This window comes from Pristiophorus japonicus, chromosome 22 (assembly GCF_044704955.1).
Source record: "Pristiophorus japonicus isolate sPriJap1 chromosome 22, sPriJap1.hap1, whole genome shotgun sequence".
Taxonomy (NCBI): Eukaryota; Metazoa; Chordata; class Chondrichthyes; family Pristiophoridae; genus Pristiophorus; species Pristiophorus japonicus.
Window position 1 is genome coordinate 67,105,317 of NC_091998.1, and position 27,092 is coordinate 67,132,408.

At 46.7% G+C, this 27,092-nt stretch overlaps 1 protein-coding gene across 1 annotated transcript in view; it reads left to right on the forward strand.

Moving 5' to 3' along the window:
* Positions 1 to 22,481, forward strand: part of LOC139235129 (AP-3 complex subunit mu-2) — a 44,338-nt gene extending 21,857 nt beyond the window's left edge. The window contains exons 3-8 of the mRNA XM_070866338.1: positions 643 to 780; positions 3,659 to 3,744; positions 5,289 to 5,422; positions 8,239 to 8,446; positions 14,830 to 14,974; positions 20,207 to 22,481. Of these exons, the coding sequence (XP_070722439.1) occupies positions 643 to 780; positions 3,659 to 3,744; positions 5,289 to 5,422; positions 8,239 to 8,446; positions 14,830 to 14,974; positions 20,207 to 20,307 (812 nt within the window). The 3' untranslated portion in view covers positions 20,308 to 22,481. The remainder of the gene's footprint in view (positions 1 to 642; positions 781 to 3,658; positions 3,745 to 5,288; positions 5,423 to 8,238; positions 8,447 to 14,829; positions 14,975 to 20,206) is intronic.
* The last annotated feature ends 4,611 nt before the right edge of the window (positions 22,482 to 27,092 follow it).

Consider the following 27,092-nt stretch of genomic DNA (forward strand, 5'->3'; position numbering starts at 1 on the left):
TGGTCAGCACCACCGGCACACAATGTGCCGAGCAGCACAAATGCCGGTGCTCGCGCCCCTTTCCAGGGGCGTTTAGACCGAATTTCCGCCCCTTAATGTTTTACATTGTCAGTAGGGACAGTATTGCCTCTGTTGATGCTGGATCATGTTACTGTAGTGCTGTAAAGCAGATGGTTTCGGTGGCACTGCCTGTATTGCCTTTGTACACCTTAGCTGCAGTTCAACGCCTCTGTTGTGTCTTGTTTGTTGTACGTTTAATGCTTGCAAGGAAAACTTCTCCAGTCCAGTGCTGGCTTTCACAGGGCGATGCATCTTTGGAGGGGTTCACTCATGCGAGTTATTGCCAAAGGACTCCCAAGTAATACTTTCACAGCTAGCAGCATTTGATCACAAGAAAATACTGAATGTACAAGAAAGTACATTCAGTTCCCGGTTTTGCCAAAGCGTTTCTGAAGGTAGTTTTCTCGGTAGCCTTTGAATCACAAATTTCAATTCATAAAAGCTTCATTTAAATTAAATAAAACTTAGGCTAATGCTCAAGCTCAGTAAAATGTTAACAATGTTGTGTGTGTTATCCTGGGATCCCAGATGAGCGATCTGTCTTTTTACTGTTTGCATTCCTCCTGATTGTTTTGACTGCAGGCAGTACCAATGTTGGGGACCATCTCCCGACGGGACAGCTCTCTGTCGTGCCTTGGCGCCGCACCGGAGTGAGATACGCCAACAATGAAGCCTACTTCGATGTGGTGGAAGAGATCGATGCCATCATTGACAAATCAGGTACAGGCGGGGTTGCTGAATGATTAACATTCTCTATCACTGGGGACGCAAATCCATTGTCCAACGTTCCCGCTAAGCTGCGCAGCCTCACAGCGCTCTGGAGGTCCCGGGCAGGCTGCTCACCGGCTTCACAACGGAAATAACCACGCTTGCGCGAGAAACTGAATGGGCTGCACAGCCCCTTAAAAGGCCCGCAAGTCAAAAAATTACGGGGAACATTGCCCATCATATTTTGTTGCCTGGGATATTTGATATACTTTCACCTCTTGGCATTGATTGTAAGTCACTATTTCAAAGAAGAGCAGGGAGTTATTCCCGGTGTCCTGGGGCCAATATCTATACCTCCATCAACATCATAAAAACAGATGATCTCATTATCACATTGCTGTTTGTGGGAGCTTGCTTGTGTGCCAATTGGCTGTCACATTTCCCACATTACAACAGTGATTACACTCCAAAAGTACTTCATTGGCTGTAAAGCGCTTTGAGGCATCCGGTGGTCGTGGAACATAAGAAATAGGAACAGGAGTAAGCCATTTAGCCTCTCCAACCTGCTCCGCCATTCAATAAGATCATGGCTGATCTGATCCTGGCCTCAACTCCACTTCCCTGCCCGCTCCCCATAACCCTTTATCCCCTTATCATTCAAAAAAGGCGCTATATAAATGCAAGTCTTTCTTGGCATTGATTATAAGGACTAATTTTATTACCAGCGTATTATATTGTGCGATGCAAATTTGGAATACACGGAGACTTCCTCTTGTTTCACTCCAAGCCATTTTCTCACCACCTTTAGTATCACTGTTCACCTTTCCTGATTCGGAGCATGGATGGTGATCTGCCCTAAAGAAGTAGGTAACTGAGCTGTAATTCAATCTCCATGTCCCTGAACAGCTCGCGCTTTGCCTCGCCTTGATTACATTACAGTCTTGTGGCGTGCTACAAGATAACCCATAATTCTGAAAGTAATTATACTTCGAATATGGCTGCTCAACATCTGGTAATCCTTCTATTTTTGTACCCGTGTTGACTGGTTACGCTCTTCTCCCCACATTAGTGGGTTAATGTTGTTAGCCTCTTGAGTTGGTGTTGATGCAGATGTTGAATCAGACAGATGTTGTTTGTACATGGTCTTGTCTCTTTGTGGGCTAAATTACCGAGGCCAATTGATGATGATGCCACGGCTGAATTTAGCTATCATGGCGCAGACGTGAGCTTGAACTTGGGACCCCTGCGCAAGTCGGCTGCCCTCCAAGTTATGCTTGATAAATCAAGGATATATTGCTTCTGGTGCCAGAGTACAGAAATGTATAAAGCACAACACACTAAAGGGTCGAAATTTGGTCCTGCCATTTTTAAGGCGGTGTCACCAGCTGCGTGGAGATTTTAACACCAGGCAGTAATCAGTGCCTCAGACGGCCAAGTTCAGCTTTGCCGCCCAATGATGAGAGAGCAGCGCTAAAAGTGACGTTGCATACTCATCCTCAGGTGCCAACGGAGCGGCATCTCGGGAGACCGACCGAATTTCCCAATGGTAGACTGCCAGCACGCGTGTTGGAAAAACTCTCTGACCCACACCCACACTTCTCCACTAGTGCCTTAATGCATAAATACTGAATAAATTAAAGATCACAACTTACCTTGATCCCTGGACGCTCCTGCCGCAGGACCCCCGATGTCCCGCCACCTTTCCCAGGCTGTACGGCCGCCTGCCGGTAAGGCCACCGCACTCACCGAATCTCGCGGCGGCAAGGGGGCGTTCCATGCTCGATGACATCGCCACGTGGCCGAGCGCACAGCGGTACGTCTTAACGCAGCCCCCACCACCCCCAACTAAATTTAACGTGAGCCGAGAAATCCGGTCGCTGCTGACGGTAAGACTTAGCCGCCCCTCTCCGGCAGTAACAGGTGGCATTAGAAATCTAATTTCGGCTCCTAAGGATTCATTTTTCGCCCCTTGAGGACTTGAGAGAACTAGACCTAGATCTCAGTCAGTGCCACGGTGTGACCATCTGCAGTGAGCTGTGCAAGAGTTCCCAGGGTGCCAGTCATGTCGTGTATTCCGTGTTTTGGGGGATTTTTTCCACACCCTCTCAGAAAATCGCTGACACACTTCATCCCTTGTACCTCCTCACTACTACATGGCTAAGAGGGGAGGACTGCTCATGTAGGGGATTGTGCAGCATTGGTGCCTGCATGCTCGAGTGGCAGGAGTAACTTGGGCTTGAATTTTGGTTGGAGGTTTCTTGGGGCACTAATGGCGGCAGGTCGGTAAATTTTGCGCCGGAAAATGGTTTACGACGGCAAAATCCGTTGCTAAAGAGCCGGCTTCCGGGGCGCCCTGAGGCCTCCCTACAACAACACAAAATCGGGACAAAAAACACTTGCCACCCCCGCCCCCCCCCCTCACCCAACTAAAGGTGAATAGTTTTTTTTAAAAAACGAAATATTAATTTCACCTACCTTTTTCAATCACTCCTCCCCTTCGTGCCCCGGGACATCTAAAGCGGGCGGTCTCACTAGGGGGTGCTACTGGTGCTGTTCCAAGCAAATATCGCCTCGCTGTCGAAAGCGGGGGCGTTGCACACCGGCGCGACGCTCCTGGGCGGTACTACTCAGCACCGCCACAAAAATGCCACCAAGTTTACCAGCGGGGCGCTGGAAGTTGGCCCCCGGGCGCTAAGTATTTCACAACCGATTACCACCCCACCGGGGCGCTAACACAGGTGCAATCCAAGCAAACATCCATTCCTAGGTGTATAGGCACCTGCATCAAATGGTCCGAGCTTCCTTGGGCGATTGTTGATACATGTCTGTCTTATCAAGCTACTCTAAGTTGGAATGGTCTGTATTAATGCTGATGCCACTCCTGTTGTAGGTTCAACAGTGTTTGCTGAAATACAAGGCGTTATCGATGCCTGTGTGAAGCTGACTGGAATGCCAGATCTCACCCTCTCATTCATGGTAAGACTTCTTGCAGAGCAGATTCAAATATGATTGATGAAATGTTTAGATGTGCTTATGTTGTGTCGGCACTAAGATAGTTTATTTAATCATTCATTCACGGAATGTGGGCATCGCTGGCAAGGCCGGCATTTATTGCCCATCCCAAATTGCCCCTCGGGGAGGTGGTGGTGAGCCACCTTCTTGAACCGCTGCAGTCCGTGTGGTGAAGGTGCTCCCACAGTGCTGTTAGGGAGGGAGTTCTGGGATTTTTGACCCAGCGACGATGAAGGAACGGCCGATATATTTCCAAGTCAGGATGGTGTGTGACTGGGAGGGGAACGTGGAGGTGGTAGTGTTCCCATGCTCCTTCTGCCCTTGTCCTTCTAGGGGGTAGAGGTCACGGGTTTGGGAGGTGCTGCCGAAGAAGCCTTGGTGAGTTGCTGCAGTGCATCTTGTAGATGGTACACACTGCAGCCACGGTGCGCCGGTGGTGGAGGGAGTGAATGTTGAAGGTGGTGGATGGGGAGCCACTCAAGTGGCTGCTTTGCCCCGGAGATAGTACATTTTGGTAAGAAGAATAGGGAAGTCGCATTACAAGAGCAAAGGGCCCCAGAGAGATGTGGAGGGTGGGTCATTGAATATATTTAAGGCGGATTTTTGAGCGATAAGGGAATAAAGGGTCATGGGGAGCGGGCAGGGAAGTGGAGTTGAGGCCATGATATTAAATGGCGGAGCAGCTCAAGGGGCCAGGTGGCCTACTCCTGCTCCTATTTCTTATGTTCTTATCTCAGAGTACAAATACACAAATCACTAAGTATCGACACAGGTTAACAAGGCCATAAAAATGCAAACCAAGCACTAGGGTTTATTTCTAGAGGGATAGAATTGAAAAGTAGGGAAGTTATGCTCAACCTGTATTGAACCATAGTTAGACCACACTTGGAATACTGCGTACAGTTCTGGTCGCCATATAAAAAGCATGTAGAGGCAATGGAGAGAGTGTAGAAAAGATTTACAAGGATGATATCAGGAAATGAAGAACAGGCTGGGACTCTTTTTTTTTCTAATTGAGGGTGTGACCTAATAGAGGTCTTTTAAAGTTATAAAAAGTTTTGATAGAGTAGACACTTGTGGGGAAGAACAAAACTAAATACCATCAATATAAGTCACCAAGAAATCAAATCAGGCATTCAGAGGAAACATCTTTGCCCAGAGAGCGGTGAGAATATGGAACTTGCTACCACGGAGGGGTTGAAGCGAATAGTATCGATGCATTTAAGGGGAGGCTGGACAAGTATATGGGGGAGAAGGGAATAGAGGGTTATGCTAATAGATTTAGATGAGGAAAGATGAGAGGAGGCTCGAGTGGAGCAGAAGAGCCGGCATGGACTGGTTGGGCCGAATGGCCTGTTTCTGGGTCGTATATCCGATGTAATCCTACGTAATTCATAGTGTTAACAAATGAGGCTCAATGGATTCCAGCATTGAGTGCTGACGTCTGGTGTAAGTAGTGATGTTAATGTGCATTCTCATTGGCCTGTGCTCTGTTGTAACCATTGCAGAACCCTCGCCTCCTGGACGATGTCAGTTTCCATCCCTGTGTGCGTTTCAAGCGTTGGGAATCCGAACGTATTCTTTCCTTCATTCCGCCCGATGGCAATTTCCGCCTCTTGTCCTACCATGTCAGCTCCCAGAAGTAAGTAACACTTTGCCGGACTGAGGGGAGCAGATTTCCTCCACCTTGTGCGACTCTTTCACCTGTGATTTAAATAGGTATTCAGAACCACGAATTCGAGCAAGGCTCTTCTGGAATGCATTGTGACCACATTGTAAGCTATCGTTCCCCTCTCTCATTCCATGTGTCACCGGGAGATTTGCAGGCCAAATGGATTCATAGTTTTGTGATGAATAGAACCTTCATCCCGTTACTTAGATATTTTCTATGTATGTCATTTAAAAATGGGAAATTGATAATGGGATTGAAAATGTAAAGTGTGAATTCAGAATGGGTCATCATGGACTCGAGTCCACTTATCCCTTGCCAACTTTCCAGTGTCCTTTTCTTTTAGAGTTAAATAAACCTAGCCAAAGCCTTCCAGAAGCAAGAACTTTTAATATGTTTCCTCTTGACTGGGTACCAGTATGTCAAAATCTATAGTATATTGCAGAAAGTTCTATTTAGATTAATTTCCCCCTTGCGTACCTCTGTACACAAGTGTTCTCTCATGAGCTGGTCTCCTATTGGTTCACTTGTTTTTGACATCTGACCTCAACTTAAATTATTTTTAATACCTGATTCGCATCTACAAATAACACATCCATTGTCGTTCAATGTCATCATCATAGGTAGTCCCTCGAAATCGAGGAAGACTTGCTTCCACTCAAAGTGAGTTCTCAGGTGACTGAACAGTCCAATACGGGAATTACAGTCTCTGTCACAGGTGGGACAGACTGTGGTTGAAGGAAAGGGTGGGTGGGGAGTCTGGTTTTCCGCATGCTCTTTCCGCTGCCTGCGCTTGGTTTCTGCACGCTCTCGGCGACGAGACTCGAGATGCTCAGCGCCCTCCCGGATGCTCGTCCTTCATTTTGGGCGGTCTTGGGCCAGGGACTCCCAGGTGTCAGTGGGGATGTTGCATTTTTATCAAGGATGTCCTTGAAACGTTTCCTCTGCCCACCTGGGGCTCACTTGCCATGTAGGAGTTCTGAGCAGAGCGCTTGCTTTGGGAGTCTCGTGCTGGGTACACGGACGATGTGGCCCGCCCAACGGAGCTGGTCGAGCATGGTCAGTGCTTTGATGCTGGGGATGTTGGCCTGAGCGAGAACACTGAAGTTGGTGCATCTATCTTCCCAGTGGATTTGCAGGATCTTGCGGAGACAGCTCTGGTGGTACTTCTCCCAGCGACTTGAGGTGTCTACTGCATATGGTCCATGTCTCTGAGCCATATAGGAGGGCCATTGCTGTGAAGTGAATTGTTCAAACAATGGAACATAGGAACATAAGAAATAGGCGCAGGAGTAGGACATTCGGCCCCTCGAGCCTGCTTCGCCATACAATGAGATCTTAGTGCAGGAAAGTGGAGTTGAGGTCTATCACCATATCCCTTGATTCCCTTAATATCCAAAAATCTTTCTATCTCTGTCTTGAATATAGTCAAAGACTGAGCCTCGACAGCCCTCTGGGGCAGAGAATTCCAAAGATTCACCACCCTCTGAGTTTAAAAAATTTCTTCTAAATGGCCAACCTCTTATTCTGAGTCTGTGACCCCTGGTTCTAGACTCCCCAGCCAGAGGAAACATCCTCCCTGCATTTACCCTGTCAAGCCCGGTAGGAATTTTGTACATTTCAGTGAGATCACCTCTCATTCTCTTAAACTCTCGAATATAGGCCTAGTCTACTCAATCTTATAGGGCAATCCCCCCCCATCCCAGGATTCAGTCTGGTGAACCTTCTGATGCTCAGTCAGTAACATCTGACGCTGGGTAAAGACAGAATGAGCTTGGCTGTGATACTGTCTCTGGTCATCTTGGGTAACCCTTGCCACTGGACCAAGCCCGTGTGGTGGCTGGTGTGCAACGGTCACCACACGTTTAAAAAAATTCCACGCCCAGGCATCTTTCACCCTTCAGGATGTAGTTCGGGATCTGGAATATTAGGTCCTTCATTGAAACACCTGTGAACTTTTTCATGTGGACGCAAGTCATCCTCGATTCAAGGGACTGCCTATGATGGTGTCTCTGGTCATATAGCCTGCTGGCTATAGGCAGCATTGCAGCCAGATCCAATCCTGTCCACCCGCAACAGTAGGCTTTACACTGAAGTAATGGCCAGCAGATAAGAAAGAAAGATGACTGCAGCACATGTCATTTAAATAGCGCCTTTTACAACCACCGGACGTCTCAAAGCACTTTACAACCAATGAAGTACTTTTGGAGTGTAGTCACTGTTGTAATGTGGGAAACGCAGCAGCTAATTTGCGTACAGCAAGCTCCCACAAACAGCAATGTGATAATGACATTTGTTATGTTGATTGCGGGATAAATATTGGCCAGGACACTGGGGATAACTCCCCTGCTCTTCTTCAAAATAGTGCCCTGGGATCTTTATGTACACCTGAGAGAGCAGACGGGGCCTCGGTTTAACGTCTCATCCGAAAGACGGCACCTCCGACAGTGCAGTACTCCCTCAGCGTTGCACTGGAGTGTTGGCCTAGATGATTTTTTTTTGTGCTCAAGTCCCTGGAGTGGGACTTGAACTCTCAACCTTCTGACTCAAGAGGTGAGTGTGCCACCCACTGAGCCACAGCTAACACCTAAGCATCTCTCAAACTGTCTCTCAGCTGATGCCTTCAGGGAAGGCTGAGTGGAGAAAATGGTAAAAAATCTGTTAGAGACCAAACTTATCCGGTCCTCCCCTCGGTCATCATGTCTAAGCAATCTGAATATGTAGAAGAATCTTGCGTGATTTGTTTTTTGTTTAAAAAAAGCCTCGATTGTATTTATTCTGCCTTGCAGTTTGGTTGCGATTCCTGTCTATGTAAAACACAACATCAGCTTCCGGGACGGCAGCTCCACAGGGCGGTTTGAAATCACCGTTGGCCCAAAACAAACAATGGGAAAGACCGTGGAGGGTACGGTGGTGACCAGCCAGCTGCCAAAGGTGGTCCTGAACATGAATCTCACCTCCACACAAGGCAACCATACCTTTGACCCAGTCACCAAGGTAACCAAATGAGAATCGCCACTGCATAACTAACTTGGTTCAAGAATAAACCCCAGATTCAAAATAGCTCATATGTTGGTCTCCTCCCAGCTCATATAAGTAGAGATTCATAATTTAGTCTCATCAACATAATTGCTGAAAGAAAACACAATCGTAGAAATGTCTTCAGTGAGTCCAAAGCTCTGCTTTGGAGCTGACTATTCTAATCCCAGCTGGTTTTCCTCCAATCCTTTTAATCCTCCTTTCAAGTATTGATCTAATAACCCCATGGTTTTTGTGATTAATAGCCACAAGCAGTAATGCATTCCATATTCTTATGGCCCTTTTGTATAAAATAATTTCCAAATCTTGCTCTTTATAATTTTAGCACTAATCCTCAATCTTTGCTCCCTTCGCTAACTGGTAGAAATTATCTTTTCTTTTTTTTTCCCCCCTCTCCAACCCTTTCAAAACCTTTGAGCTTTTCCATTGGAACCCCCCTGCCCCCCACCCCCTCCATCCCCAGGGCCCATCCTCTGCCTTCTCCACTGCTGTGAGCACAGGCTCAGCTTGTAAAGTTTCTCATCATCATTGGATCCCCTCAATTCTGTATTTCCCGAGTTAAACGGCATGGAACCGTCCAAGAATGGGGTGTGCTGGTGCACGCAGTACTGCAAAAGTGGTCTCACCAGTCAGGCACAGATTCATCATCACCCCTCGTATTGGTATCCAATACTCTTACCAATAACACCCAGGATTTCGCTTCTATCGATGTACATGGAAGTGATCAGATTCTGAAAATGTCCTGTCTACAAGCGTAAAAGTTGACTGTGGGCGTGATGAGCATCAAACAGCAGATAAACGGGGAAACGTTTATGGTTAGAACTAAACTTTCTTTGGAAGCGCTGTGTTTTGATTCAGAAGAATATCTAACGTGAGGGAATATATTGGGTTCCTCCGCTAGTATTCATGCAGACAGTGGGAATAAACGTGAAGTGATTTTGGTTTTTACTTCTACAAAGCCAGTCTTGTAATAGATTCATTCTGAGGATAATTGTGGGCCGGGGGGGGGGGGGGCGGAGAAACAGCAGTAGCTGACCAGAGTAGCTGGGGTAATTAGTTTAAGTAGTGAGTAACTATATTGTTCACCAGATACAGGGTACTGGGTGCCAGTGATGTGGAATCAGTCAGGGCAATAACTGAGCATGATCACAAGCAGTACCATGGGGAAGAGGAAGTTAAAGCACTTATTAGAACAAACAAGTGATGGTTGTGGATAAATGAGCAGACTTTTTTGCAGCCAACAATTCGTGACCATGAAGTACAGAAGCAGTCTCAATGGGGCGAATTGCCTACTCCTGTACCTGTACAATACCACGAGAAATAATGTGCAAAAAATATGCAAATTTGAAACTTTGGCACAATGTGAAAGGTCAGTCAGATGGTGTCAACATATGCACCGATATCTGATTTATAGTACAGGTGCAACGTCCCGAATCCGGAACTCCAAAAACCGAAATTGTCCAAAAACCCCACATTTTGTGCCGAGTTGATAGATTTGTCTGGAATCTGAAATTATTGTCCGAGGCAAAACCCAACTCCGGCATGGATTCGATCGAGGATTCCGGATTTCGGACATTGTACCTGTATTTGGAATGAATCATAGAATGATACTTTGAAAGTACCTTCACCAGACTGACTGCAGCGGTTCACGAAGGCGGCTCACCACCACCTTCTCAAAGGCAATTAGGGATGGGCAATAAATGGCTAGATCCCAGGAACGAATAAAAAAAAACAGCACAGAAGGCGGCCGATCGTGCCAGTGCTGGCTCTTTGCTAGAGCTATCCAATTAATCCCACTCTCCCGCTCGTTCCCCAGGGCCCCATCATTTTTGTCCCTTTTGGATTCAATCTGTTACCATTGCCCTTTCAGGCTGTGCGTTTAGATCACAACAACTCGCTTTGTAAAAAGAGCTCTGCTTTTGCCAATCACCTTAAAATCTATGTCCTCTGGTTACCCACTCCTGACCCTTCTGCCACTGGAAACCGTTTCTCCTTATTTACTCTTATCAAAACCCCTCATGATTTTGAACACCTATCAAATCTCCTCTTGACCTTCTCTGCTCTAAGGAGAACAACCCCAGCTTCACCAGTGAAGTCTCTGAAGTCTCGTCCCTGGAACCATTCTCGTAAATGTCTTTTGCATTCTCTCCAAGGCCTTCACATCCTTCCTAAAGTGTGGTGCCCAGAATTGCACACAATACTCCAGCTGATGTTTTAGAAACATAGAAAAACAGGTGCAGGAGTAGGCCATTCGGCCCTTCTAGCCTGCACCGCCATTCAATGAGTTCATGGCTGAACATGCAACTTCAGTACCCCCTTCCTGCTTTCTCGCCATACCCCTTGATCCCCCGAGTAGTAAGGACTTCATCTAACTCCTTTTTGAATATATTTAGTGAATTGGCCTCAACTATTTTCTGTGGTAGAGAATTCCACAGGTTCACCACTCTCTGGGTGAAGAAGTTTCTCCTCATCTCGGTCCTAAATGGCTTAACCCTTATCCTTAGACTGTGACCCCTGGTTTTGCACTTCCCCAACATTGGGAACATTCTTCCTGCATCTAACCTGTCTAAATCCGTCAGAATTTTAAACGTTTCTATGAGGTCCCCTCTCATTCTTCTGAACTCCAGTGAATACAAGCCCAGTTGATCCAGTCTTTCTTGATGGGTCAGTCCCACCATCCTGGGAATCAGTCTGGTGAACCTTCGCTGCACTCCCTCAATAGCAAGAATGTCCTTCCTCAAGTTGAGACCAAATCTGTACACAATACTCCAGGTGTGGCCTCACCAAGGCCCTGTACAACTGTAGTAACACCTCCCTGCCCCTGTACTCAAATCCCCTCGCTATGAAGGCCAACATGCCATTTGCTTTCTTAACCGCCTGCTGTACTTGCATGCCAACCTTCAATGACTGATGTACCATGACACCCAGGTCACGTTGCACCTTTCCTTTTCCTAATCTGTCACCATTTAGATAATAGTCTGTCTCTCTGTTTTTACCACCAAAGTGGACAACCTCACATTTATCCACATTATACTTCATCTGCCATGCATTTGCCCACTCACCTAACCTATCCAAGTCACTCTGCAGCCTCATAGCATCCTCCTCGCAGCTCACACTGCCATCCAACTTAGTGTCATCCGCAAATTTGGAGATACTACATTTAATCCCCTCATCTAAATCATTAATGTACAGTGTAAACAGCTGAGGCCCCAGCACAGAACCTTGCGGTACCCCACTAGTCACTGGCTGCCATTCTGAAAAGTACCCATTTACTCCTACTCTTTGCTTCCTGTCTGACAACCAGTTCTCAATCCATGTCAGCACACTACCCCCAATCCCATGTGCTTTAACTTTGCACATTAATCTCCTGTGTGGGACCTTGTCGAAAGCCTTCTGAAAGTCCAAATATACCACATCAACTGGTACTCCTTTGTCCACTTTATTGGAAACGTCCTCAAAAAATTCCAGAAGATTTGTCAAGCATGATCTCCCTTTCACAAATCCATGCTGACTTGGACCTATCATGTCACCATTTTCCAAATGCGCTGCTATGACATCCTTAATAATTGATTCCATCATTTTACCCACTACTGAGGTCAGGCTGACCGGTCTATAATTCCCTGCTTTCTCTCTCCCTCCTTTTTTAAAAAGTGGGGTTACATTGGCTACCCTCCACTCGATAGGAACTGATCCAGAGTCAATGGAATGTTGGAAAATGACTGTCAATGCATCCGCTATTTCCAAGGCCACCTCCTTAAGTACTCTGGGACTCGGGATGCAGTCCATTAGGCCCTGGGGATTTATCGGCCTTCAATCCCATCAATTTCCCCAACACAATTTCCCGACTAATAAAGATTTCCCTCAGTTCCTCCTCCTTACTAGACCCTCTGACCCCTTTTATATCCGGAAGGTTGTTTGTGTCCTCCTTAGTGAATACTGAACCAAAGTACTTGTTCAATTGGTCTGCCATTTCTTTGTTCCCCGTTATGACTTCCCCTGATTCTGACTGCAGGGGACCTACGTTTGTCTTTACTAACCTTTTTCTCTTTACATACCTATAGAAACTTTTGCAATCCGCCTTAATGTTCCCTGCAAGCTTCTTCTCGTACTCCATTTTCCCTGCCCTAATCAAACCCTTTGTCCTCCTCTGCTGAGTTCTAAATTTCTCCCAGTCCCCAGGTTCGCTGCTATTTCTGGCCAATTTGTATGCCATTTCCTTGGCTTTAATACTATCCCTGATTTCCCTTGATAGCCACGGTTGAGCCACCTTCCCTTTTTTATTTTTACGCCAGACAGGAATGTACAATTGTTGTAATTCATCCATGCGGTCTCTAAATGTCTGCCATTGCCCATCCACAGTCAACCCCTTAAGTATCATTAGCCAATCTATCTTAGCCAATTCATGCCTCATACCTTCAAAGTTACCCTTCTTTAAGTTCTGGACCATGGTCTCTGAATTAACTGTTTCATTCTCCATCCTAATGCTATGAGGATGCTATGAGGCTGCAGAGTGACTTGGATAGGTTAGGTGAGTGGGCAAATGCGTGGCAGATGAAGTATAATGTGGATAAATGTGAGGTTATCCACTTTGGTGGTAAAAACAGAGAGACAGACTATTATCTGAATGGTGACAGATTAGGAAAAGGGAAGGTGCAACGAGACCTGAGTGTCATGGTACATCAGTCATTGAAGGTTGGCATGCAGGTACAGCAGGCAGTTAAGAAAGCAAATGGCATGCTGGCCTTCATAGCGAGGGGATTTGAGTACAGGGGCAGGGAGGTGTTGCTACAGTTGTACAGGGCCTTGGTGAGGCCACACCTGGAGTATTGTGTACAGTTTTGGTCTAACTTGAGGAAGGACATTCTTGCTATTGAGGGAGTGCAGCGAAGATTCACCAGACTGATTCCCGGGATGGTGGGACTGACCTATCAAGAAAGACTGGATCAACTGGGCTTGTATTCATTGGAGTTCAGAAGAGTGAGAGGGGACCTCATAGAAACGTTTAAAATTCTGACGGGTTTGGACAGGTTGGATGCAGGAAGAATGTTCCCAATGTTGGGGAAGTCCAGAACCAGGGGTCACAGTCTAAGGATAAGGGGTAAGCCATTTAGGACCGAGATAAGGAGAAACTTCTTCACCCAGAGAGTGGTGAACCTGTGGAATTCTCTACCACAGAAAATAGTTGAGGCCAATTCACTAAATATATTAAAAAGGGAGTTAGATGAAGTCCTTACTACTCGGGGGATCAAGGGGTATGGCGCGAAAGCAGGAAGAGGGTACTGAAGTTTCATGTTCAGTCATGAACTCATTGAATGGCGGTGCAGGCTAGAAGGGCTGAATGGCCTGCTCCTGCACCTGTTTTCTATGTTTCTATGTTTCTATGTACCATTTTAGTTTCTGAAATAAAAACAATGGAAATCTCAGCGGGTCAGGCAGCATCTGTAGAGAGAAAAACAGAGTTAATGTTTCGGGTAACGACCCTTGGTCAGAACTGGTGAATGTTCGAAAAGAACAGATTCTTTCGCACGGAATGGGGGAGGGGAGGAAAGAACAAAAGGGAAGGTCTGTGATAGGGTGGAAGACAGGAGAGATTGGAGAGACAAAAGCGATGATGGGTCGAATTGAAATGGTAATGGCAGGAGTTAGAAAAAGGTTAATTTGGGTAGGGTGTTAATGGCGGAGTAATGACCAGCTGCCATTGGAGACAGAGAGAGAGAAAAAAGAAACATAAGAATGGGGAGAAGGGAGCCAAAGATGGCCAGAGGTTACTCTCTGAAATTGTTGAACTCGATGTTGAGTCCAGGAGGCTGTAAAGTGCCTAAACGAAAGATGAGGTGCTGTTCCTCGAGCTTGCGTTGAGCTTCATTGGAACAGTGTAGGAGGCCGAGGACTGAGGTGGGAGTGGAGGGGGAATTAAAGTGACAGGTGACCCACGCTTACAGACTGAACGGAGGTGTTCCACAAAGTGGTCACCCAATCTACGCATGGTCTCCCCAATGTAGAGACCACATTGTGAGCAGCGAATACGAAAGTGTAAGTACAAGTAAATCGCTGTTTCACCTTGAAGGAGTATTTAGTTTCTAGTGCCTCTCCTCATTCTTCCTACCAAAACGTGGGACCATTCAGTTTCCCTTTGAGCACATTTATTATAAAATAAGGCTTTTCAGGGAAACTAGGAAACAATTGTAACTTTTGCGTCTGGTTTCCAGTTTCACGCAGAAACCCTTCTCTCCTCGAGGCCGTGATTATGTTCTCTGTAATGCCACAATGTTATTGATTTGAGCAATTTTTATTTTTAACGATGTTGGTCCCTATGATTTGCCTCGAACTTCTTGTTGCAGATACTGTCCTGGGATATTGGGAAGATCAACCCACAGAAGCTGCCCAGCCTGAAGGGCTCCATGAGTCTGCAGGCGGGGACACCCAAGCCTGACGAGAACCCCAATATCAGCATCCAGTTCAAAATCCAGCAGCTGGCCATTTCGGGTAAGTGCAGGAGACATTTGTCTTGGTCATTGAGGGGCTGGGGGCTTCGCTTTTACACTCAGAAATCAAATAGTAGAAAGACATTAATGGAAGGAGGCCACTTCAGCCCATCGTGTCCGCGCCGGCTGACCAAGAGCTAGGCAGCCTAATCCAAACTCCAATAGAAATATACAGCACGGAAGGAGGCCATTTAAAATGGGGGTAGGGTGACTGTTTACTTGAAATATTGCCCTTTAGCGTGCAGCTCGAGGCTTTCTGCGTCACTGCTGTTCGTACTCTGTGGCTGTCTGGTTACAAATTTGCTTTAGCTTGGTAGTGACTGCCGATTTTTGTTTTCTCACAGGTACGGTAGCATAGTGGTTATGTTACTGGACCAGTAATAGGCATAGAAAATAGGTGCAGGTGTAGGCCATTCGGCCCTTCGAGCCTGCACCGCCATTCAATAAGATCATGGCTGATCATTCCCTCAGTACCCCATTCCTGCTTTCTCTCCATACCCCTTGATCCCTTTAGCCGTAAGGGCCATAATCTAACTCCCTCTTGAATATATCCAATGACCTGTCACAGGACGGGAGAGTGGAGAGCACCAGTTCCCACTGTCACATGAGCATCCAGTCGTGCCCCGGTAATTGCCCCCAAAGGAAGTGGAGTGTGGGGAATTGCACTCCACTTTCATTGAGGGGGGGTAAGGCCAATTCTGCGGTGGGAGCAGGACTTCCATGCTGGGGGCTAAAATTCCCGGCCCCAGAAGGCTACCGCCCCCAAGATGGGAGCCTGTGCGGGGAGGCAGAGGGAAGATGAGGGGAGACGGGAGCGGGGGATGGAGGGGAGAGTGGTGGAGGTGGGGGACAGAGAAACCCAGGGTGGGGGACAGGAGGGGCCACATTGCAGCGGAGGTCTGGGGGGGGGGCGAAGTGTGTTGGAGAGGTGGGCCTGGGGGCTCTGTGCCTCGGTGCGTGGAGTGTTCGGAGTGGGGTGAACGGGTTGACTGTGCAGATGGCGGTTGGTGGATGTGGTGTGGTTGGCTCCGGGGTGGCCGGGGCTGGGGGTCTCGACATCCGGGGGTGTTCGGCATTTGGGAAGGATTCTGACAGGACTGGGCGGGTTGGGTGCGGGGGGAGTGTTCCTGGTGTTGGGTGGGTCCGGAGCCGGGGGGGGGGGGGCTGTTTGGGCTGGGATTGGGGAGAGACTTCACTCGGGGAGTTGTTGGCCTGTGGGGTTCCCTGCCGCGGGGGGTTGTTGATGCCAGTTCATTGGATGTGTTCAGGAGGGAGTTGGATGTGGTCCTTGCGGCTGGGGGTGTCGGGGGGTGTGGAGGGGGCGTGGGGGGGAGGTGCTGGGGTGGGTGATCAGCCATGATCTTGTTGAATGGCGGTGCAGGCTCGAAGGGCCGAATGGCCTACTCCTGCACCTATTTTCTATGTTTCTATGAACTGACATCAACAACTCTCTGCGGCAGGGAATTCCACAGGTTAAAACTCTGAGTGAAGAAGTTTCTCCTCATCTCAGTCCTAAATGGCCTACCCCTTATCCTAAGACTATGTCCCCTGGTTCTGGACTTCCCCAATATCGGCAACATTCTTCCCCCATCTAACCTGTCCAGTCCCGTCAGAATCTTATACGTTTCTATGAGATCCCCTCTCATCCTTCTAAACTCCAGTGAATAAAGGCCCAGTTGATCCATTCTCTCCTCATATGACAGTCCAGCCATCCCGGGAATCAGTCTGGTGAACCTTCGCTGCACTCCCTCAATAGCAAAAACGTCCGTCCTCAGATTAGGAGACCAAAACTGAATACAATATTCCAGGTGAGGCCTCACTAAGGCCCTTTACAACTGCAGTAAGACCTCCCTGCTCCTATACTCCAATCCCCTAGCTATGAAGGCCAACATACCATTTGCTGCCTTCACCACCTGCTGTACCTGCATGCCAACTTTCAATGACTGATGTACCATGACGCCCAGGTCTCGTTGCACCTCCCCTTTTTCCTAATCTGCCGCCATTCAGATAATATTCTGCCTTCGTGTTTTTGCCCCCAAAATGAATAACCTCACATTTATCCACATTATACTGCATCTGCCATGCATTTGCCCACTCACCTAACCTGTCCAAGTCACCCTGGAGCCTCGTAGCGTCCTCCTCACAGCTCACACCCCCACCCAGTTTAGTGTCAGCCGCAAACTTGGAGATATTACACTCAATTCCTTCATCTAAATCGTTAATGTATATTGTAAAGAGCTGGGGTCCCAGCACTGAGCCCTGCGGCACTCCACTAGTCATTGCCTGCCATTCTGAAAAGGACCCGTTTATCCCGATTCTCTACTTCCTGTCTGCCAACCAGTTCTCTATCCACGTCAGTACATTACCCCCCAATACCATGCGCTTTGATTTTGCACACCAATCTCTTGTGTGGGACCTTGTCAAAAGCCTTTTGAAAGTCCAAATACACCACATCCACTGGTTCTCCCTTGTCCACTCTGCTAGTTACATCCTCAAAAAATTCCAGAAGATTCGTCAAGCATGATTTCCCTTTCATAAATCCATGCTGACTTGGACCGATCCTGTCACTGCTTTCCAAATGTGCTGCTATTCCATCTTTAATAATTGATTCCAACATTTTCTCCACTACTGATGTCAGGCTAACCGGTCTATAATTACCCGTTTTCTCTCCCTCCTTTTTTAAAAAGTGGTGTTACATTAGCTACCCTCCAGTCCCTAGGAACTGATCCAGAGTCGATAGACTGCTGGAAAATGATCACCAATGCATCCACTATTTCTAGGGCCACTTCCTTAAGTACTTTGGGATGCAGACTATCAGGCCCCGGGGATTTATCGGCCTTCAATCCCATCAATTTCTCAATTTCCCTAACACAATTTCCCGTCTAATAAGGATATCCTTCAGTTCCTCCTCCTCACTAGACCCATTGTCCCCCTAGTACATTCGGAAGGTTATTTGTGTCTTCCTTCGTGAAGACAGAACCGAAGTATTTGTTCAATTGCTCTGCCATTTCTTTGTTCCCCATTATAAATTCACCTGAATCTGACTGCAAGGGACCTACGTTTGTCTTCACTGATCTTTTTCTCTTCACATATCTACATATCTATAGAAGCTTTTGAAAAGTCCTGAGCCAATGATCCGGAGACGCGAGTTCAAATCCCATACTGGCAACTGAATTTAAATTCAGTTAATTAAATAAATCTGGAATTAAAAAGCTAGCATCAGTAATGGTGACCATGAAACTACCGGATTGTCGTAAAACCCCATCTGGTTCACTAATGTCCTTTTTAGGGAGGGAAATCTGCCGCCCTAACCCGGTCTGGTCGATATGTGACTCCAGACCCACAGCAATGAGGTTGACCCTTCACTGCCCTCTGCAATGGCCGAGTGGGACACTCCGTTGTACCAAACCGCTCACGGGACTGTAACGGTTCAATAAGGCGACTCACCACCACCTTCTCGGGGAGCAATTGGGGATGGGCAATAAATTCAGGCCTCGCCAGCGACGTCTGCATCCCAGGAACATTTTCATCTGCTTTTCCTTGCCCGGCTTGTTGTGGGTAAAGTTGTTCCACGTGGTGGCAGGCAAACATTACTTGGCCATAACTTGAGAAAATCATTGGCCCTCTCCCCTTTAGTTCTACTCTCATCTTCTGCAGGTATGTCTCTGATCTTCTATTGACAGATTATTTGCAGTTTTCGATCCAAATGAGTAGCAATTTTGCTTCTGAGCAAGTTTCTGCCGCCCCCAAGCCCCTGCCCACTGCTTCCTGAGTTTGAACAACTTGTAGTTTATTGAGGGGAGGGGAGGGGAGGGGAATGCAACTGTGTAAACATTTGACCAAAGAACGTCATGTAAAGAAACCATTCAGTAGTTGCAAGGAAAAGCCTGGGGAAAATTGTCTTTTGTAATATTCAAAACTTATGACTAGGATTGTGTTGACTATCACTGACTAACAGAAGGATATTCTAGTAAAGAATCCCTGTTTCTCCTCCGTACTTGGTTGGACTATAATTTTTTCACATGACAGAAATTGTGTTCACAACTTTAGATACCTGAAAGGTCACTCGGTGATAGAAATCACCTTCACACTTGTCTGGAACTGATACTTGGTTCTATTGAAAATAGAAGAGTTTAGTGGGTTGGTGCTACCTTACTGTGGGGTTAAGGGGAAAGGACTGGTGCTTATTATCAGGACTGGGCTCATGATTTTCCTTCAGGAGAAGTGAACTTGCTGCAATGGACCAAATCATATCGACCGATTCTTGATCAAATGGGGAGTCCGGGAATGCGGAATGAGCTGAAAAACTCTCTTAAATCTCTGCGCTCTCCAATTCTGACCTCTCTTGCATCCCCAGTTTTAATCTGTCCACCATTGGGGGCCGTGCCTTCTGTTGCCTCGGCCCTAAGCTCTGGAATTCCCTCCTCAACCTCTCAGCCTCTCTACCTCTCCTTCCTCCTTTTTAAAACGCTCCTTAAAACCATCTTTCTTCTCCCCTAATATCTCCTCATGTGGCTTGGTGTCATATTTTGTTTAAGAAGGCTCCTGAGAAGCGCCTTGGAATGTTTTACTACGTTAATAGGCGCTATATAAATCTAAGTTGTTTAGGCTTGCATTGGTTAGATGGACAGCAAGGTTCCTTTGATGCCGTTCCATTCTGAGAAACACACTTAACTACAGCAGTGAGACATTTTGATTCCTGATCGGCTCTCATGACCTTTGAGTGAGACTGCACATGTGATGCCAATTCTGTTTTCTGCTGCAATGTGGAACTGGATTGAGATTGTCCAAAGTTGCTCCACTGATGACCTTGACGCTGCCAGAGTAGATTTTTATCTACCTTTCATTTTTCCAACCCTTTCATGTTGCGTACAGGTAGCCCACAAAGTGCAGTTTCAGTTTGCTGCACGACGTTATTACAGGTACATTGTCTGAAATCTGACAACCTCGACACCTTGCCGGTTTTCGGACCTTGCTGTTGGCGCTGCTCGCTGCCCGCCGGTTCCTTCCGCTCCTCGCTGCCCACTGATTCTCGCTGCCCGCGGCGCGCCCACGTCTTTTTACCGGTTTCCTCGTCCCTCGTCGTCTGATGATGCCATCTTGGCTGCCTCAAAAATGTCTGGCTTTCGGACAATTGCGGTTTTTGGACAGCCGGATTCGGGACGTTGTACCTGTACTGCAGTTGTCTTTGAAGTAAACCTACTATTAATAACTGTGTTGCATCTTGTCTCAGGTCTGAAGGTAAATCGACTGGACATGTACGGTGAGAAATACAAACCATTTAAAGGCATCAAGTACATGACAAAAGCTGGAAAATTCCAAGTCCGAACATAGCCGCCGCTCTGAAGGCACTTGCTTGTTGCAGCAGTGAAGCATTCTGTGCCAACCGTCCGCTTCCCAATTGAATGTTGCCCCTTGTGTTGTGTGTTGTGTTGGTGTCGATACAAGCAACTTGCATGGTTAACTGCCCTTCTGAGGACTGCAGCGCTCGCGACGTTAACCCACGGTGTTCTTGGTATGAGCCGAAGGCTTAGACTTGACATGCCTTGTGGTAAAGTTAACGCAATGGTCTCCCTCACTGAAGGAATGACGTTCCTGTTACAGTACGTTGTCCACCCACCAGCCTGTCTTCAACTAAAAATGTTATCCCTTAAATATAATTATAAACCAGCATTATCTGTGCACGGAAGGGATAATGCTAGTGCTATTTTTGCATGACAGAAATAGAGTACTGTTACGGAAAGCAGTACGACCATGTTGCTCTACCATCACCCAAACTCTCGCGAGACTGCTATATTTGGTCAGGTTTGGCACTGTACCTTTTGCGTGCTCATTATTGAGTTATTCGGCTGATAATTTTGTTTTACACTGTTATTGTCCCTCGAGGGAACATGTTGATTTTCACATGACCTTTTCTGCTTTATTGCTTGGTTCCCAACTGTTGAGCGGTGCTTGCTGTTCGCCAGACACAAGCTGACATTAAGTGTTCAGTGAGCTTAAGCACCCAGTGGTGCACCCATCATAAAGGCAGATGTGTTTCGGAACCACTTTTGTTGTGTCCTTGCATGCATCGAGTGTTAGAGTGCCATACTACACTTTTTAACTTGTCCTTTTTGAAGAGGGGTGTTGGTAAATCCAGGAGTATTCCTGAATGTTAGTATTTTCTGTGTTGGAATGAAGTGGTGCAACGTTAGTCATTGGGTCAGTCTTTTTGTTGGTGCATTTTCGTGTAACCTCTAACCAAGCCTGTTCATTGCTCCATTTAAAAGTAGTGCATTGCCAGCTATTCCATGTCCCCAATGGCTGTGGGGAAAGTATTGTATAGTAACTAACATTTCCGAAGAATCTTTACACTCTTGTGAATGGAGCGTGTAGGATCCGAATGGGTGCACTACAGGTATGTCAGTGCCGTATAGGGTAATCTTTGAATAAGACGAGATGAAAGTTTCTGTTGGGCTAAGCGCTTGCCTAACCTGAACAACTTGCTTATTTAAACTACTGTTTCCCATCCTTAGTGATTCCTGACATTCAACATTTTCACGTGCAAAAATGACTCCTGGGCGAATAGGTATTTTTCTGATTTTTTTTTTTCATGAGCACAGTTGGTCTCTGCTTTTCAGTCTGAGGTGGAGTTGGTCCCATGGACAAAGCAGCAAAAGTCTAATTTATGGAGCTCCATTTGGTACCAATCATTCAACTATGATGAAGTAAAATTTGAGCAAAATACGAACGTGTGCTGATACTGCACTGTTGAGAACACGTGGCCCAAATCTAGTTGTCTCCCTCTGGTCCTACCTTGTGTTTCACGGTCCGAAGGAGAATGGCACTGGATCTTGCGTTTTTGCTCTTTTTTTTTTCCCCCCACGCAATGTTTTGTGAAAATGTTGAAACTTTGAAATCTGCTGCTAGAAGATGGGCTTTGCAGTGTACTTTTGTTAATGTTTACTCATTTTGTACCAAAACTGTTTGAAGTTCAACATTGAGATTTTTAACTCCATTGGAACAACTGAGTCAAACGCTGGGGACCACAAATAATTGAATTTGACCAAAACTGGGGAAAAGGAAACCTTCAACAATCCCAAGTGATGACCAAGGAAAGCAAAATAGACGCCACTTCCCTTGCTTCTGCTTCTTTTTCTTTATCGGGTTCATGACGAAGATTGCAGGTTTTATCTTTGGGTTCATTTTGCGATGTCGAGGCCCAAAGAAAACAAAGTAGATGCAGATACATGTCGGTGTAATACAGGTCCATGTGTGACGCACTCCATTTGAAGGCACTATTACCTCATGGTATCCTTTGGGAGACTCGGGCCTTGTAGGTAGTACAATGTTTTAATTTATTTTCTGAGTATTTGGATGTATTTAAAAGAATGAACATTGCTGTACTCTCCAATTGGCTAATAATAATACAGGATGGTTCAATCATTGAGCAGGCAATTTTGCTTGACGAGTGTGTCCGTTGGTATTTAGCATTAAATAAAGTAAAACATTGTTACAACAAAATACAAGTGGAATATTGTCTTCTTCAAACCTTTTCTGTGTGCTCATAGAATGCAAATTTGTGTTAGACAAACAACACTGACTGGGCTCACCAATCCAGCAGCCTTGGCACCATTCGATTGGCTGAAGACACCGCTGAATTTTACCATTTGTGTCCTTTCCTTTGCCAACCTGCAGTTGTCTCTCTGTGGTCATTCTTTTACCCCAATCCTGCCATGTATTCATACTGTCTCAGCTTTGGCCTTGCAAGTTCCTTTCCCACCCGGAACACACTGCATCACCACCCAAGTGCAGTGATCAGCCCGACGATATAAGTACGATACCCGTGGCAATCGGTGGACTAGTTTCAGTGGCGGTGCAAAAGCGTATACTCATTGGACCGAAATTCGACAGTGCCCACTACCGCCCCCGAAAGGAAATAAAGCGCAATGTCGGGCGCTCCACTTCCCCTTGGGTCGGGACCGGGGCAGTTAGCACGTGAGTTTGCGCTGGCGCGATCAGGACCTTCTCCTTCCATTGACTGGGAGAACACGCTGCGAGCTCTGCAGTGGGGCGAGGGGAACGCTACCGGGGAAGTGTGGCCGCAACCCCGCATGGAAGTGGGCTGCACCATTGCGGCACGCACCCTGCCAGTTGGCAAAAAAAAGAAAATGGCGGCGCGCCCCTCCCCTGTTCGCCCCGCGAGCGGAGTGCGGCCCGGATCGTGACCCACTAGGCCGGCGCGAACATCGCCTGCGGTGGCCTCACAGGACACTGCCCAATTTCCGCTCCGGGGCGAAAGCGAGCCACTGCACGCGATGACGTCATCATCGATGGCACAACGGCCTGGGGCGCTGCTGATTGGCCCCTCCTCTAACTGCTGCGCGATTTCACGGGAGGCGATTGCACCCCAAGCCCCCGGGTGAGAAATCATTGGTGGGAGGAAGAGGGGGTGGGCAAGCTATGTGAATTTCTTCCCCATTATATCCCTTGCATACTGCCAGTTCCAAAAACACCCATTCTCTGCTTCCCTGTTCAGCACCTTTCTAACTGTGCTGATTGAACATGAGCCTGCATACATTACCCATCCCGTGAAACAGCTGTCCAGCACGGTTTCCCTGATCCATCACAAATACTTCCAGCCGAAGTAATGCCTCCCTGCACTTCTTCCTCACATTCCCCTGCAGCAGGCATACAATTAATTTGTATAAAAGTACTTCCATCTCCACCATTGATGCCCACTTCATTCCACGTTCTTCTCACCATGGGTGCAACCATGGTCTTTTGGAGTTTGTTAGTTAAGCCGCTGCTTCTTTCCTTGGTCACCAAAATCAGTAACAATCGGAACAGCAGCAGCAGCCCGGGTTTAAGTGAGGGCGAAGAGATCTTCTCTTGAAGCCTCACCTGGAATATTGTGTACAGTTTTGGTCTCCTAATCTGAGGAAGGACATTCTTGCTTTTGAGGGTTCACTAGACTGATTCCCGGGATGGCAGGACTGACATACGAGGAGAGACTGGATCGACTGGGCCTGTATTCACTGGAGTTTAGAACTGGACAGGACAGGTTAGGGACAGGAAGAATGTTCTCTATGTTGGGGAAGTCCAGAACCAGGGGTCACCGCCTAAGGATAAGGGGTAAGCCGTTTAGGACCAAGATGAGGAGAAACTTCTTCACTCAGTTGTTAACCTGTGGAATTACCTGCCGCAGAGAGTTATTGATGCCAGTTTGTTAGATATATTCAAGAGGGAGTTGGATATGGCCCTTATGGCTAAAGGGATCAAGGGCTATGGAGAGAAAGCAGGAAAGGGGTACTGAGGGAATGATCAGCCATGATCTTATTGAATGGCGGTGCAGGCTCGAAGGGCTGAATGGCCTACGCCTGCACCTATTTTCTATGTTTCTCCCAAGTTGCAACATACCCCGACATCGAACTGCATTCGCTGATGGGTTAGGCAATGGAGGGTAGAAACAAAGTGTCTGTGACTATTGAACCAAGGTCGGTGACTGAATGTAGACTGATATTGTTCAAGGTACTGCAATACATTTTGAAAGGAATTGTGTGTGGATTTACTGTCTGATTCAAAACTGGGAAAATATGGACAAGTAAAGCCATCACACAGAATGATACAGCACAGGAGGCCATTCAGCCCATTGTGCCAGTGGCCGGCTCTTCCCCATAGCCCTACAAGTATTTATCCAGTTCCCTTTTTACAGTTACTATTGCATCTACTTGCATCGCCCTTACAGACAGTGCATTGCACATCACCACAATACACAGCCCAAACAATTAGCCTCGATTTTCCCCCAGCCCCCAACCATTCTTTTGCCAATGACCTTAAATTGGTGCCCACTGATTACGGACCCTCCTGCCACTGGAAACCATTTCTCCCAGTCTGCTTTTATCAAAACCCCCCATGATTCTGAACATCTCTGTTAGGTCTCCCCTTAACCTCCTCTGCTCTAAGGCGAACAATCCCAGCTTCTCCAGTCTCTCCATGTCAATGAAGTCCCTCATTCCTGGTGGTATCCTGGTAAGCCTCCTCTGGACCCTATGCAAGGCCTTGACATCCCAAGTGTGGTGGCCAAAATGTAACACAATACTCCAGATGAGGCCTAGCCATTGATTTGTAAAGGTTTAGCGTAACCTTGTTTTTATTCTCTGGCTCTATAAAGCTAAAGATCCTGTATGCTTGTTTAACAGCCTACTCGACTTGCCCTGTCACCTTCAAGGACTATTGTGTATACATCCCTGTTCCTGCACACCCTTTAAAATTGCACCATTATGAATGCAAAAAATTTTCAAAATTCCGAAATGCTAATTTTCTGGGAAAATTGTAGGAAGCAAAATGGAAAGTCCAAGTAAATTTTTTTCGCGATGAATAAATGAGCTTTCTGGGTCTTTTTCTCTGTCTGATTTTTATCTTAAGCAGAATTTAAAACACTCGCCGTCAATTCTAGGAAAAGGTTCTTGTAAATAATGAACAAGAAGAAAAAGGAAAAATACAAGAAAATGAAAAGCGCGTGGTGCAGTGTATTTTGCTTTGCTTCCTCTGCCTGAAGCCAGGCTGGGTTCTTGCTCAATGCGCTGCCGGTTAAACGCTGGAAAGTGGGTTTTTATTCGGAGTGAGTGATGCTGGTGAAGCTCGTGTGGGTGAACCAGCTGATGTTCCAGCCCCCTCCCCTCCCGAGGCACTGGCCACAGCTGCTGGAGACGGATTTAAACCGTGGATTGAGGTGAGCATGTCCGCCGATTATGCACAAGTTGCTATTTATGTGTCTGCGTCACACGCCCGATAAGCCGTGCAAGTGATTAATGTACTCTCTGGTGCAATGTCAGCATTTGGAATTAGTTCTTTTCAGATTGGAGCACAAATTACCTGCAGTCAAGGGACGTCAATTGGATATTGTCCTTTAAATGGTGATTGATGCCTGTGCTTTGGCGTGTTTATGCTGATCAATGCAATGCAGAGAGATATAATTGTACAAAAAACAAAAGCAAGAGCTATAATTGTACCTGCTCTGGGTCCTTCGCTTGACAATTTGGCTTCATTTCCACCAATAATCACTGCAATGATACCTGATAACACCAAAAGGCACACGAGGAGATTTGCAACCATTCAGACAAAGCGCTCCTGTTTCTGTGCACTTTGTTCGCCACCAGAGGGCGCACAGACCTAACGCAGGCGATGCAGCAAGTTTCACACCAGTGGCCTCACTGCTTACAACTTATTTTGAGGCTATTCAGAAACTAGCAGTTCCTCCAAAATTAGCCAATGCTTTGTGAACATGGTATGGGAAAGTATTTCATTTTGTAATTGACTCTTAAAAAAGGACCATAAAAACAACTACCTTGCTGTTTCAGCGTGCATGTTAATATAGCTCAATTTATAGAAATACTTGGATTTATATAGCGCCTTTCACGACCAAAGCGCTTTACAGCCAATGAAGTACTTTTGGAGTATAGTCACTGTTGTAATGTGGGAAACGCGACAGCCAACTTGTGCACAGCAAGCTCCCACAAACAGCAATGTGATAATGACCAGATAATTTGTTTTTTTGTTATGTTGATTGAGGGATAAATATTGGACAGGACACCGGGGATAACTCCCCTGCTCTTCTTCGAAATAGTGCCCTGGGATATTTTACATCCACCTGAGAGCAGACGGGACCTCGGTTTAACATCTCATCCAAAAGATGGCACCTCCGACAGTGCAGCACTCCACTGGGAGTGTCAGCCTAGATTTTTATGCTCGAGTCCCTAGAGTGGGACTTGAACCCACAATCTTTTGACCCAGAGGTGAGAGTGCTACCCACTGAGCTACAGCTCAATTTATGCACAATATTATTAATTGCCTCCAGTTGCAAAGAGTGCATACTCTTCACCGGGCTATTCTCGGTGCCCGCGGAAGGAATAGACACAGTCCATCTCCTGCCAATTCTCTGTGAAGAAAGATTTCACTCGTAATTCCTACATTACAGCAGTAACTACACACCAAAAATAAATGTACTTCATTTGCTGTAAAACGCTTTAGGATGTCTGGTGGTCCTGAAAGGCTTGCATTTATATAGCGCCTTTCAAGTCTTTATATTCGATTTATTTTCTTATTCTTTAATATTATAAATGAGTTGAGGCATTTCG